At 46.2% G+C, this 14,714-nt stretch overlaps 1 protein-coding gene across 18 annotated transcripts in view; it reads left to right on the top strand.

Moving 5' to 3' along the window:
- The first annotated feature begins 639 nt into the window (after positions 1 to 639).
- The window catches only part of LOC142575880 (uncharacterized), an 81,439-nt gene continuing 67,364 nt past the window's right edge, over positions 640 to 14,714 (top strand). For 17 of the 18 annotated variants that reach the window (XR_012826725.1, XR_012826726.1, XM_075685632.1 and 14 more), the window contains exons 1-7: positions 684 to 816; positions 1,489 to 1,677; positions 3,403 to 3,489; positions 4,627 to 4,737; positions 6,761 to 6,959; positions 10,392 to 10,484; positions 14,431 to 14,631. Coding sequence is in view for 16 of the 18 variants with exons in the window: in XM_075685632.1 (XP_075541747.1) it covers positions 1,528 to 1,677; positions 3,403 to 3,489; positions 4,627 to 4,737; positions 6,761 to 6,959; positions 10,392 to 10,484; positions 14,431 to 14,631 (841 nt within the window). In the remaining 2 variants the exon portion in view is untranslated. The other variant, XM_075685633.1, reaches the window with a different exon arrangement.

A 14,714-nucleotide genomic window follows, 5' to 3' on the forward strand; every position in this document is an offset into this window, starting at 1 on the left:
TTCGAACGCCAACGGCCAGGAAACACATCGATACCAATAGGCTGTCGGCTGTCGGTGGTTAATCAAGTACAAAAACCTTGACGCTATGACTAAAAAGCAGCTTCAACAATCAAATTAAAAAAAAAATCAACTGCCTATTTGCCTGAGGTAAAAAAACATCCTTAGACACCTCGATTGTTCATGTCAATGGTTTGTGTAAATTAAAAAAATCAGCATGTTTAGCGCCCCTAGCAGAGAAAGCACCAATTAAAGTATTCGACCAAATTACAGTAGCTCCACTTGCGCGCTTACGCTGAAACGCGCCTCGATTGATTTTTCGCCCTCTGTGGCCATTTGTTGAACTTGAGAGTGTGCGGGGCCTGGCTACATGTCCACGTTAGTTTCCCCTCGAATGAGCCCACATACAAATACAGATCTCGAAGGCCATGTCCAGCATGCTGCGGTCGCAAAAAACTACATTACCGCCTATTAGCCCCAATATCGTCAGCCAGATAGTTCAATGTTTTTTTAAACCGAAAGAAGTTATTTAGTTGACCAGTATTATTACAAAATAACATAAAATGTTTTTGTCACTGACATAAGAGAAATAAGAAACGGCGCCTAAATTGTGACGTCACCGACGAGAGGCTTTCTTGGTCACGTGACACACAAGCTTTTTGTGAGCGCATTTCCAAGGTAAACGTATTTGGACGTGTTTTATTGTTCTAAGATAACCGAGCGGCTCTGTGCTCGGTCTCGTCGTGTGTATGATATTTTTGCACATATTCCTGAACCGCGAGCGCCCAAAGAGTTGATGCGAATTCGTTCTAGGACTCCGTAAGCTGTTTGAAAATCGTTTTTCGTCGCGTTTGTGCGTCCGCGTACAAGGCTTAGCGCTTAAGCCTAACGTTGTGTCGCGCGGCTCGCCTCGCTTGGAGACACCGCTGTACCGCGGCTACCTCCGTCATTGCAGCGCTCCCGCCGTTATGAAACAAACCGATTCCGAAATCGATGTCGACTTACAAAACTGGCGTCTCTCAAAATGAATCACTTCGTCTGAGGTCGGCGTCTTGAGAGCCTTGTGTGCTGCGAATAGCTTTTCTTTCTCTGCCGTTGAACCCGATCCCCCCGTGAAAGTTGAAACGCGACGGCATTTGGCCCGCGCGTTTAAGCGGCTGGCGTCGGAGGAAGCTGCTTCGAAATCATATGTGAAATTCCTCTCCAGTTCAGGACTTTTGCCTTGCGTGCCTGCGTACATTCTTTGCGAGAAAGCGACGCGCGAGAAGACGACGTAGTTTGTGCGCGCGGCGGCGAGTCCGTGTCTTTTGCGCGAAGTGCGCCGTAGGTCTAGCGCACGCGTCCGTTGTTTCTCCTGTCCGAAGCATCCTGCAGTGAGCTTCGCGTGGTTGGTGACGCATCGCCAACTTAAGCTTCGCCATCCCCGCTGTACCGACTGCTCTGACCCGTGATTCCCCCCCCCCCCCCCTTTTTTTTTTTTTCTCCCCGCAGCTTTTGTACATAACATTTTGTACATACGGTATTCAAGTGATGAGTTCGAGTAATACACAGAGGGCGGGGAAAAGCAGCCGAGATCGAGGGAACAAGTCACCGTCGACGGCGACGACACAGTCTCCCAAGGCGGTCACTGCCACAGATGGGCATGCCAAGCCGCCCGACGGCTTCATTCCCAAAGTCCAGGTAAGTGTCCCTGCACGGTGCGTCGCGTTGGCCCGCTGGCACCCTTCTCGCATCGTTTTTTTTTTCTTCTTTCTAGAACATTTGTTTTCTTTTGCAATGTCGTCTCTTTGTTTGTTTCGGTCTTGTGTAACTATTTAGAAATCGTAGTGCCATCAGGATAGGCCACGTTTGTGTTGGACCATGACCTCTTAGGCGCCCTATAGGCAAATGAAGCTAAAGGGGGGGGAAAATGATTTGCGTTTACAAAGCTCTCGCAGAGCTTTACGTTGTGTAAGGCGCCCCTTTCGCTCGTTTTGTGAAATTCCGGCAATGTTAACAGGAACTCTAGGTTCCAATTTTGTGCGTGATGGGTCAATAGGGCCGGTGCTTCGGGTTTATATCATTCTGACCTTGTTTAATGGAAGCTCTAGGGTCCAAAGTTGTGCATGATGGATGAGTGGGGTCTGTTTCATGAGACCATGCCGAGTCAATAGACTTATTACGCTTGCCATGTTGAATGGCGTGTATACATGCGCATTCTGATCACATGCCTTTTAGTGTTAAGTCGCCGGCAGCAGGATGAACTGTTAGCTACACATCTGTTAATTAGTTACACATATGTTTAACACAATGTTAGGTGGTCAGCTGCAGTGTTACATCAGATATTTGCTAGTGCTCTGCAGTACTTGAAGCAGCACCAGACCTCCTCTTTCTTTTTGCAAATGCGATTCAGAAGTATTGAGCAGATACATTGTAATGGTATTGTGAAACTGTGCAATGCCTCATGTTTCATTTTTGTTTTTGGTGAGTGTTGGCTTATGGCACAGGCAGTAAGAATCTTGTTTATAGTGTATATTCTTGCATCATGCACTGTGATGAGAAAGGTTTTGTGCTACTCGCTGCAGACATATGCAACAAGGAAGTCGAAAAAAAGCATTATTGTAGTGTGACAAGGCTTTGACCACAAGGATCCTTTGGGTGGTACTTAGAAAGGTCTGCGAGTTACAATGTCAGAGACATGTTATTGAGAAAGATCTTGTTGAAAGAAAAGAGAAGTTGTGTGATATGAGACAGCCAATCTTGTAAAGCGCTATCGGTTTGCGGTCTGCTGCATTCGCAGTGATCTAGATAAGTTGGAAACTGGGTTGAGGTTCACCTGAACTGTTGTGGCATTGAACCTTATGTCAGCACCTTTGCCTCCAGCAGGCAGAAGGTGTTCTTTCGTTTATGATACTCTGTGGATTTCCTGTAGTAGAAATACAGGCAGCTTCGAGTACACTTTTCAGCTGTGGCCATTGTGTTGTGTTGGTTTTTTTCCTTTGCGCTTAGTGCATTGAACACAAATCCCGCAGCTACATATCGACAAAAAGCTATGAAAAAGAAGATGCATATACTGGAGAATGTGCAATACAAGTGGGTTAATTTTGGTGCCCACCATTGTAAACGTGTTAAACCAGGAAATTGTAAGGACCGAGAATATTTGAGCATGATTCTACAATGCTCAACCTAATCTTAGGACTTTTCCAGTTAGTGGCCCGTGAGAGTGAGATGTGTGAAAGGTTTAAGTGCCCAGTTGGCAATCCTGTAGCATTTATCGTAAACTTGTAGGAGGATGTTGCCGGTTGCCAGAGTCTGACATTCTATAAGAGCTTGGCAACCCTCCTAAAGCTCCTTGTGTTGTAATAGTGTTGGCGAAAATGCCGCAAAGGGTCATTTCAAGATTGATGTGGCCTTGTTTTTGTGCAGCCAACACCCGAGCAGATCCGGCTGGCACAGATTATCAATGACCCAACGAAGCAAGATGATCCAGACATCAGGAACAAAGTCAACCAGGTGAGTCCTTTGCCATTCTGATAGGGCAACTTTACCCGTGCAGGATTCCATTATGCAAGGAAGCTGTATTGCTCCATCAAGTGCACCGGTTTGCCTCCTGTTGGACAAGTGCCAGCATAGCTAGCTATGCTAATGCCTTGAGCTGTAGGATTTTTTTTTTTTTTTTTGTGACTGTTGGCAGCATAAAAATTGTGCTTCTGGATTGTCTGCATTCACTCCAATCCACAGCGGGGAAGGCTATGCACTTCATGCATTCAAGACTGCTTTCTTTTGGCAATTTCGCAGATTTTTCTTTTGTTTTCTGAAGTTGCGCTAAACTTGGCTATTATTTGCCCGACAATGTGGTCACACAGTGTGGGCAAACTGCACAGTGAGACCTCCACAATCTGTTGCTTTCAAACAGTTCAAGGACTGAAGTGGGTATGTGAGTAAACTTGCTCCCTGCTTAACCTTTTATGGGCTACCCAGCTGGTGACACCAGCTTGCGGCATCATCAGTTGTCATAAGTAGCAGCCTGAATATCACACCTAGACAGATTTAGACTTATTCATAACTTACAATTGTCCCCTCGTCGCCTCTTTCTGGCCACATTGAAGGGACTTGGAGAAGCAAAAAAGGCTTGCACTAGCTGAAGACCTTGTTTCAATCAAGCTGGCTCCATAATGCATCGAAAACATAGCAGGCCAACTGCAATTTTGTGTTGTCAGAGTTGAATCTTTGCAAGTCAGCAGCACTCTTGATGTATGGATAGGTGTTTTAACATTTACTTGAACAGAAAATACTGCTCTTCGCAGTTGCAGCTTCAGTTGTCTAAGCAAGTACTTAAGGTTCCTTAAAGTTTGTTGAGTTGACTGTGTGCTGTTATGACGTAATAATGGAAGTCTATTACTGCAGTCTTCAAAAAGGATAAATGTAAGTGTCCTTTGTCTCAAACAGGTTCTTCTGATTGCTTGCATTTATTTAGAGGAGCTTTGCATTCAGTTTGAACCATTCAAGTCTTTAAATTTGTGAGGCAATTAATTTTACCTCTGCGAATGTAAAATGGTACAGGAAACAGAATAGCGCAATCCCAGTGCCATTGCAGTACTATCTTTGTGCGCGTGTGTGTGTGTACTCATTGTCATTATTTCACTGCAGGTGATGGAGGTGACAGGCCAGTCCAGTGATGCAGTCGTGATAGCACTGCATGACTGTGACAATGACCCCGCACGAGCCATCACCATGCTGATTGAAGGCAACAAGCAGGAGGTCAGTGTCGGATGCTTCCTATGGTGTTTTGACAGTTTTGTGGAGCATGTCCAGGATCATGTACAAAGTTAGTGCAGGGTGACTATTAACCAGGAAAACCAGGAATTCTCAGGGATTTTGAATAGTCTGGAAAGACTCTGGGAATTTGTGCTTCAATCAGGGAAAATTAGCTGTCATTTTATTGAACGGGGGACGAAAGTCTCCCTAGTGCTGGCTCGTGTAAGAGAGGAATCGTAACAAATTGTCGTTGACGCTGTGTCATCTGCTGGAGGAGTTGCCAGTGCACAGTCGACAGATTTTCTGGACACCCCATTTTAGGGAAATGCCTGATAATTCGGATGGCTTCGTGGCACCACCACGTGCCCCATAGTCAGTGCATAAAAACGTCTGTAATTTCACGTGCAAGAACCCTTCACTGTCCGATTTTCCTGACTTATTGCCGTGACGGCAGGTCTGAAACTGCATTAATCAAGGCCAACATTGCTGTTTTGATTATCTTGCCGCCTCAGATAAGCGCTCTCACACGCAGATCCGTTGGCAGCCATAGCCACCACCACGGGCACACGAGGTTCGACGTTCGCTATTAAGTTTCTTGCCGTTCGGTTCTGTGTTTTTCGTTGAAAGAATTCGCCGCTGGGTCAGTAATGGCACCGACTCCGCCTTTGTAATCCTCACGATTGACTTCGAAGCTTAGAAAGTATGATGTGTTGCATAATGATTGTTCCCGAATGACAGCTTTGCCTCAGCACAGGGACGTTACATGGTGAAGCATACATAAAGTATTGCGGTGAAGCTTAACAAGCGTGGGAAGGGGCAATTGTTATGGGACACAGTACATATTCCATAATTATACATGCATGCACCCACCGTGTCTTGTCACAGTACGAGCAGTGATATGCCTAATAGGTGTACAGAGCTTTTTTGGACGTGCCTGTGAGGATTTGAGCCCATAAGGGCAGTAAAAGACATGCATCAATTTTTTTCGGACTGCCCGTTTGATTTTTCGAATCTTTTCGTAGCCCCTAGGGATTCCCAAAAATCTTATGACTCTACAACTGACCAAGAGGAACTGTGCTGCCTCTACTTTGAAGGAACTTGAGCTAAAAAAGCAAGTGTTGGCTGACGCAAAGATGCAGGTGATCCTCATCCAAACCAAAATAAACTCTTCAAAGCAGTGAAACACAAAATGGAGACATTGTGCGTGGGCTGAGAGTATGTGGGGATAGTTGAGGTTGACTTTCCAACTGCTGAGAAAATCTCACTTGTGACAAAGTTCAGGCCTAATACCAATGATCTTGCTATGACTTGATGGAAATTAGCTCATTTTCGAAAATATTTGCTTCTGTGTGCATCTCTATTCATTCGTACTTGAAAATGTTCAACTCGATTTGCAATGGCCTTTACCATTTTTCTTTTTCGAAGATATTTGCTGTGCATTTTACTATTACTATTTTCTATTTGGAAGCACTACTCCTTACTATTCAACTAGATTTGTTTTCTTTTTTTTTATTTTCTTGAAATGGGCTTTCTTGAGAGTGACAGCATCGGGCAACATTGGTGTCAGCCTGTCTTGGCATAAAGTTCTGTGTCGCTCAGGGAAAACCTGGAAAACTCGGGGAACTTGAAAATGTCAGCTTGTTGGACACCCTGTAGTGTGTGCTTATGGTCTACGTGGATGAAAGTTTTGGATGCTTGTTTATGCTGCTTCCTTCATGTACCTACCGCATGTTTGTTCTGTGCGAGTTGATTGGTGTGAGTGCCTGAGATTTTTGAGGCCGGTAATGCCACCAAGCTCTGCATTGCTTGCATTTGCATGCAGATATCAAAACCTGGTGCAGGAACTTTGGGTTTTATTCCATGTGGCATTGGTGTTACAAGTGCGTACTGCAATTTTTAAAGAGGCATTATCACCTTGCAATCACAGGAGAAAGGCCCAACATTAGATGATGCCAGTCATACATAGGGCTCTTCCTGCTTTTCATGTGCATGTGAGCTGCTGTGCTAAAAGGCTTTCCCATCACAGGGCGAGTGGGAGACTCGGGGCAAGAAGAAGAAGCCTGTAAAGGAGGGCAACCAGCAGCAGCAGCAACAGAAAGGGGACCAAGGTGGCCCCGCGAGCAGCAACAAAGAGAACCGTGGGGGGCCTCGCGGGGAGGGCGGCCCCCCACGCAACGTGCCTAGAGGTTCTGGTGGTGGCCGCGGAGGAGGTCGCGGAGGAAGCTGTAAGTGTAGCACCATGCATTGCGTTGCTTATTGAAATGCTTATCTGTAGCCGTGCAGGCTTGCATTCGCAACATTAAAGTTCTAAAAAGCAGATGATGAAAAGGCTATCACAAGAGAGCTGTGGTAATGCCTCTTGTCTGTTGTATGGCACCTGCCCTCTAGATTTGCACGTAACTGTAAAAAAATTGTGTATTTTGTGCCAATGGGAAGTACTATTGCTTAGGGATGTTAGGGAGGCATTGGTGATGCCACTGTTTGAATGAAACTCGTTTTCACACGGATGGGCTGTCCAACACTAGGACAGTAGAATCTCGTTAGAACGAACTTCGCGGGACCGACGAATTTAATTCGTTAATTTGAATTATCATAGTACCAAAAAATCAATATTTTCCTGTCATTAATGTAACGCAACGAAAATTACATACCTTTGCAGCAGATGCACGTGTTCGTACGTAAATAATGAATGAGAACGCTGGGCACTGTTTAACTACAATTTATTGCTTGAAGTCTGTAATCTTCTTCTGGCGAGTAGACAGCAAGCACTGCCTCCACATTCTTGACCTTCCTCTGAACGTCATCAAGGAAATCTTTACAGTGCCCGAGGAATGATCTTTTCTAGAAAAACTAAAACATCCAAGCTGGAAACAGTCTCTTCCTCTTTGTTTGTTGATCCAGTGTCGTCTTCGTCACTACTGCAATTTTCTTGCTCGCGCACTTTAGTCGCGTTGTCTTCGTTGGTGAGCTCCGCGGATGTAGTCACTGTCAACGTAATCATCGAAGGTCACCGTGGTGTCGATGGGGAGCTTCTCGGTAAGCTCATTCCAAAGTTCTGTGTTGAGTTCCTCTGTGTCCTCGCAGTCTTGTGGTGTAGGTGAAGCCTTTAGGAGGGGATGTGGCTTTGATGTCAATCAGTCTGTGCTGCTACCACCCTAAAAAATTATGCTGCAGACTCATCGGAATCTGTTAAAATTCGTTGTTTCCAGAGGGCATCTGTGCACGATGTTGATGCCAAGTTGGAAGCTACAAGCGCTCATCACGCTCAACTGAAAGGTGCTTTAAAAATTTGTCCACGGTGGAGAAAAGAAGCACAAAAGTGAAACTAGTAAAGTAGTTCCTCTTTGATGTGGTGATGACTGGCTGTCCGAAAGCGTCTCGAGCAAGGCTGTCAATGGGTATAGGCACGGACAGGAAAGTGTTTAACAGCCCATTATCATACGTGGACGAGTCGGCATGCCACAAATTTAAAAGTATCTCAGCTTGCAAGACATGGGGCTTAGATGGTGTTTCTCGTGAGTACTATCAAAGTGCACTTGTGGCTTGCAGTAGTTTTGCCATATGAAAAGCCTAATTTAAAAGTGCTCGAAGGGGGATGGGGTTGGAATCATTTTAGCCAACCATGGAAACTGTTTAGGAACCCCTGCTGTAACCGATAAGCCCTTAGTCGAGCTGAACTCTCTTATGCAATAAGAGGTGAATTTGCGTTGGTTGGCGACTTGATGTTTGCATTCGATCCATGGGATCTGTCATACTGCCTTTACCTCCCCAATGACGAACTTACTGTGACTTTCGTTCTCCTGAGAATTGATAGCTGAATGACTTGCTATTTATCCGAGGGGAGTGTGGCAGCTAAATTTGACAACCCATGTTTCTCAAAAGATAGAGTGCACCGTGAAGTCAACTTTCATCTTAGTTAAGGCATTGCAAGCTGCTTCTGTTTGGGTTGTATTACATCACAGCAGATTCAGCACATGCTGTGATTTTTGTCAGATACACTGGCCTCTTGCAGCAATAGTGGTCCTTCATTGGCATAGAGATAGGTGCGGCAACTTTCATGGGAAAAGCATTCAGAGTGCTCAAATAGCTCATCCTGTGGAGGAAGACACTAGTAGGGGTGACGGAGTTGTCGAAATCAACTTCCTTATTGATTTTGATGAAAATTGGCAGCAGTACAGTCAAACTTCCTCACTACAAACTTTTCAGAAATCCCCTGCTGACCGCTTACAGTTATAATGTAAAAATATACTAGTACTACTAACTTCAGAATAATGCACAATGATCGTTATTCAGTTTCCGTGTCATGCAAACAACGCCTCAGTACTACAAATAAATATTACGAAATCTGGGCATTCTTAGATTTCCGTGTATCCATCACGGCAGCCGGAAGAGTAGGCTAGCAAACAGGGCGCAGAAAGCGGACACTGCGAACACCTGTGAAAACCTGTGACATCGGAGGAGAAAAACACAGAAGGGTGGGAGGGTACGTTCTCTTTCCTTTTTACCCTATTGTGGAGCCAATGACGCATCGTTTCGCGAGTGGATCTCTTCCTTCTTTCGCTTTTCATGCATGTGTGCCTACGCTTTTTTCTGCAGCCATACCAGCTACACATGTGGAGAAATGTAACCTCCTTGCTTGCCGTATGGCACTTTCCAGACAGTGTCGTTTACATACGCTTGCATTTTGGTATAGTTAAAGTGAACACCAAATTAGTGTGCGAGCACTGATTACAACTTGGTTCCGGTATATGAAGGTCTGGAGAATATTATTTTATGAATATGTTTCTTTGAAATGGACTTTTTTCTCAATGCGGTGCTGCTCTGCCAATTGCGGCATTCAGGCTCTTTGCGAGATCCATACATTGGGCTAACGTTGTGGAGCACTCGCAGTGGCGATCCACTACTCCGTCAGCCATGGTGGCCCATGCTCCACGCTCCTTTCGCACTGAAAAGGAAGTGAACTGCTCTCTCGGGTGCCATCAAGCATGAAGAGCTCCGCAGCGCATGCGACATGTAGCACTGTGTGGGACTGGAACACTGGAAAATCGAATAGTGGAGATTTGATTCACGAATCGAATTATTTGAAAGTTCACTATTGGATTGAACTGGTGATATTCATGCACACCTCTAGTTAAAGCCTACTGGTAGCCATGCTCACTAGACCAAATCTACAAGGGCAGAACTGCATTTATTTTGGGGCCGGCAAGGGTCTTAAATGTGTTGCATAATCACTGGTTTTCTTCAGTCAGATTCACCCTGTCATGCGGAGAAGCATGCATAAAATGTAGTGAAGGGGTCGCTGCCACAAAACAACAGATGTGTTCCTCAATTATACACGCGTGCGCCGTCCCCAGTCACAGTACAAGCGCCAAGACATCTAATTGTACTGGCAGCCATTCGGAGCTGTTTCCAGTGTTGGTGTGGTAGTTTGCAGTCTTCCTCACTGTTAAGTTTTTCCAGCTGTTACATTTTTTTTTTCTTCTTCTGTGGTCCCTTGAAAATTGTATCAGTGGGGTTCCACTCAATTGACATTTTATCAAAAGGTCAAAAAATAAATATTTGCATAAGCCTGCCGTTTAAAAATGCGTTTAGACCAGCTACTCAAAAGTGTCCAATTGCATCCTTCTTTTAACCATGTATTTTGGTGTTTGTTGCAGGGAAGAATAAGGAAATTGAGAAGAACGAACGAAACTTGGAAGACGGACGTTCTGGCGAGCGGACTGGCGACATGCGGCCACGGGGAGGCAGCCGTGAGTGGTGCCATGCTTTGTCCTTTTGCAGCTATTGATGTTGTGGCTGTGTTTTAGGCCCCTCTGCATTCTGGCATGCTAAGAAAGCAACTGCAGATTACCAATCTGAATTGACTGTTTCACTTTGGATACTGTGTCGTCAACAGGCGGGCACGTGGACGAGGTGTTGGAAGCAATACTTTTCTTCGCCTTTTGTACAAGTGCATGCAAGTGCTCCAGAAGTGCATGTCAGGGCCCTAGGGATGTCACTAGGCTGCGAAGCGGACAGTGTTAAGGGGAGACACTCCTCGGAAACTTCATTTTTAAATATTAATGCTAGACTAATGAAAATTGTACCGCTTATAGATCTTGATATCCTTATTCCAAATCTGTTTTTAGTTTTAGGATAGCTTGACGCTTTCATGCCGTAAGTGCCATGCATAAGTGAGAAACAGTGCATGTTTGTGCAGCTACTGGACATAGCAATTAGCATGATAGAGCAGTGCAAAATGGTTTTTCTTGCCCTAACACTACTGAGTGCCAATAAGCAGTGTGTCATTCCCCTTGGCAGGCAACATTTTAAGAGAACTTAATATCTGGTGCTTCGTTTTCGGTGTCTGGTACCCAATGTATTTAACATCTTCATCCTTAAAGTAACCCGATTGCATTAAACCCTATATAAGTGCATTCTATGCATTGTGGGGATGCGCGACTCTCGCGCGTCCCCTGACGTGTTTTTCCCGTACGGCGTGTCTCCTGTAATCTGGCTTCGCCGCGTGGCTTGGCGCCCGCACCGGTCGGAGTGGTTGAGGCGCAGTGCGAAAGAGGGCGCGAGTGTTGCGCTGCTAACGCCGCCGACAGGCGGGGTTACTTGGGTGCCAAAAGACAAGGCGCTTCCTCTTGGGTTCGAGATGTCAAGCGGCGCGGACGTCCCGCGCGGGCACCGATCCATGCTTCTGCAAGACTGCCTCGCGTGGCCTGCCTTCGAACGCGCCACCGTTCGTGTGACAGTACGCGCGAACGACCAGGCGTTGGGATCCAGCATGGGGCGAACCTATTCGCTTGCTATCTAGTCGCGGTGAGTCGGACTTCTAGATTTGTCGCATGCCCATCGGCATGTTTTGTGGATAGCAACTCGGCTACCAGTCATTGATCTATGAAAGGTGCAATAAATGCCCTTGTGACTGTTTGCACTACTGTGTTGTCGTTCCTTTGTCCCAAGAGCACGGGAGGAGAACACCACAGCATCTTAAAGATTATTATGCACACCAAATTTGGTCTTGATTGGACCACAATAAGTACATAAAATGTCATACACAAAAGCCATGTTTGGCCTAAAGTGTGAAGTTGAGAAAAACTCACTGGAAAGTTGTAAAAGTTGTTTATTTCTGTTGTAGCAGTGAAATCTATATTAAAATTGCCCACAATGCAGGCCAGTGTATCCAGATCCAGTGCACAACTTTAGAATTCACCTACACCATATTTTGTTCCCTCAGTCTGGGCAGCATGCCTAGTGGGCAGCATGCTCAAGACGAGCCTTCTTGGCTACGCAGTGACTGTGAGACGGTGTCTCTGCTGTCAGCTTTAGTGACATGCTGGAAGTCCTTCTCTTGTCGCACTCTTTGCTCAGTGCAACTAGTTCCTGCAGGAGCTGCTCATAGCCCTTGTGACCTTGGTTATACCACAGGACAGCGAGCGCTGTTGCCATCTCCACGACTGTGCGCAAGGCAAACCTCGTCTTGGGGCACTTCATCCTAATCTTGCTGTTCAATGATTCGGCTCCGTTTTGAGTTTTTCCCTTGACCCAGCGAGTGAGTAGCTGCTGTTCTTTGAGCCTTTTGTATGTGGGCAGCATTGTCTCACCTTGTCTGTTTGTGAGAATAGGGATGTGTGCTGGGGGGGGGGGGCTGCCTGACACAACGCATCTGCCTGCTTGAACTTGCACTAAGAGTGTTCTCCATCTGGACAAAACTTGTGGCTCTTGGCTGTATCCGTTGAGCATGAATGGAAGAATGATGGCTACTTGAAAGTAGCTCTGTATCTTCTGAATGACTGCATCTGTAAGCTTCTATCTTCATGGCATTTTGAGCATTTGCAGGGCAGTTCCAAGCCGCTTGTCTACATGGTTGGTGCAGTCTTCTTTTGTGATGGGCACACTTCCATACACCTTTGCCACTGACACAGCTGTATAAGCCTTGCTGTCGCCATCACTGAGGAAGGTTGTAAACCTCAGCGGTGTATGTACTGCAGGACTCGGTCCTCTTCCATATCCTATCAGCATCATTAGTCTCCATGGCATGTGCTGAGCAATGCACATTTTTTTCGCACACTGGCATGTCAAAAGCTTGCCATATTTCTTCCTCCTCTTCGCTTTCAAATGTCTTGCGTGTACTGCAACTCTAGCAGTAGTTGGACAAAACTTCAAGTCTAGGCAAAGCCCCGTTTCCACAGAAATGGCTATGCCTATGCCATTATGACTCTTGTTGCTTCGTTTCTGCCAACTACCATCAAGCATAACGGCTACATTGGCAGATCACGCTTCATGTGCTGTTACTTTCCGAGCTAACTGCAGGTTATCAGCCAATGCTTTTGTAGCAGTGTGGTGCGCTTTCTTTGTTATGGCAGCGAACAACTTACGGTGCATCGGTTTTGGCAAACCAAGAGCTGCGCAAGATCGGAAGAGTTGTGTCCAGCTCCGATTGTGCATGCCGCAACCACTGCTGGGATGTTTGCCGTGAAACTCTCTTGGTCTAACTGAAGGGCGTGCTCCACAGTTTAGTGTCTTCCGCTGCAGCTGTACACCGCAATGGATACATTCACAAGATAACGGACGTGGAATACGCTGTGTTGTTGCAGCACAACTCCAAAAACGATGAAAGTCCGTTCCCCTTTTTGGCGAAAAAGGTTGTGCCATTCGCATGCCGGACCTGCCGCGGCGTTCACCAGTATGTGCACAACACCTATCTCGAAGGTAAAGGCGCTCGCCGTTCCTATCTTGGTTCTCGAAGATCCTTAAATTTTTCTCCGATGCGCTGATGAATTTGTTTACGCTGTGAACGAATCTTGAGCGTCCGGCTAAATCCGAACTGTTGAAAGTGTCTCTGTCACCGAGGTTAGGCTTGGCTGCCGCAGACGTCTCCGTTGCACATCGCTTGACTTTGCGGTGGGTTCCTTTGAATTTGGGCTTCGACTGATACGTTTGAGATCGAAAATCGCCTTTCTTCTCGGCATCCATAGAAACAAGGAGCAGAAATAATGGGAACACGTTGAAAGAGAGCTGTGCGTCGCAAGAAGAACAGACGAGCAGTGGCCACAAGTGTGGCTGCATTGCGAGCAGCAGTCACTGGTGTGGCCGGGATAGCACCACGTTATCTACAAATGCAATTAAAGCACTTGATTTTGGCAGCGAAATGTTCTTATTATTACTTCCCGAGGAGATTGTGACGTGGTAAAGCCGACTTGGAGAGAAAAGGCGTAGGCCTAGAACGTTGCACGGGCCCAATGGCGTGCGGTGCCGCAATTTGACTCATCATGTGCTTGAAAACCTTGTCTGGTCACCTCGAGTTCTTTCACAGTTTATTAGTAATTTCCTGATCATTTTTGGCTGTGATTTCTTTTATGTGAAAGAGGAGGAAGGATCAATCTTGCTGAAACACTCAAATCGCCGTTTTGCGATGCACGTCTCCCCTTAAGGCACGTAAATTCGGATGTAGGCAATTTTGGATGCCTATTGCACATTCTATCGGCTCTTGGTGCGACCAGTTCATTCCACCTTTACTGTGCGCAGTTTTGTAGACAGCATTGGTAGAATACCTTACATTCTGTGTATCTTTTTCTATAACATGACAAATTTGTAGGTGGTGCATTATGGAAAACCAAATTGACCATTTCATCCCTCTGGGAAGTGTGTGGCTATTTCACTGTCATCAATGCCTTGGTGTTCTCCCTCACCTTTCTCTCTGTGCAGGGCGGGGTGGCCGGGGTGGCCGAGGAGGGGGTGTTGGTGGTGGTCGTGGTAGCCGCACGTTCCAGAACCGGGGACTGGGCAGCCACGATGGCTTCCCCCAGTCTATGGACACATGGACCAACAGCACGTCAGCCGGAGGGCAGCGGCCATCCAGGGGAGGTCAACAGCAGCAGCAGCAACAGCAGGATGCCATGCCAGTCGGTGGGTGTTCTTTACTTGTTCACTGAGGCACTAAATTTGGCTGCGTATTTCACAGTAGTTGATTTGTTCTTCTGCATCTTTCT

The sequence above is a fragment of the Dermacentor variabilis genome, chromosome 3 (genome assembly GCF_050947875.1).
Source record: "Dermacentor variabilis isolate Ectoservices chromosome 3, ASM5094787v1, whole genome shotgun sequence".
NCBI lineage: Eukaryota > Metazoa > Arthropoda > Arachnida > Ixodida > Ixodidae > Dermacentor > Dermacentor variabilis.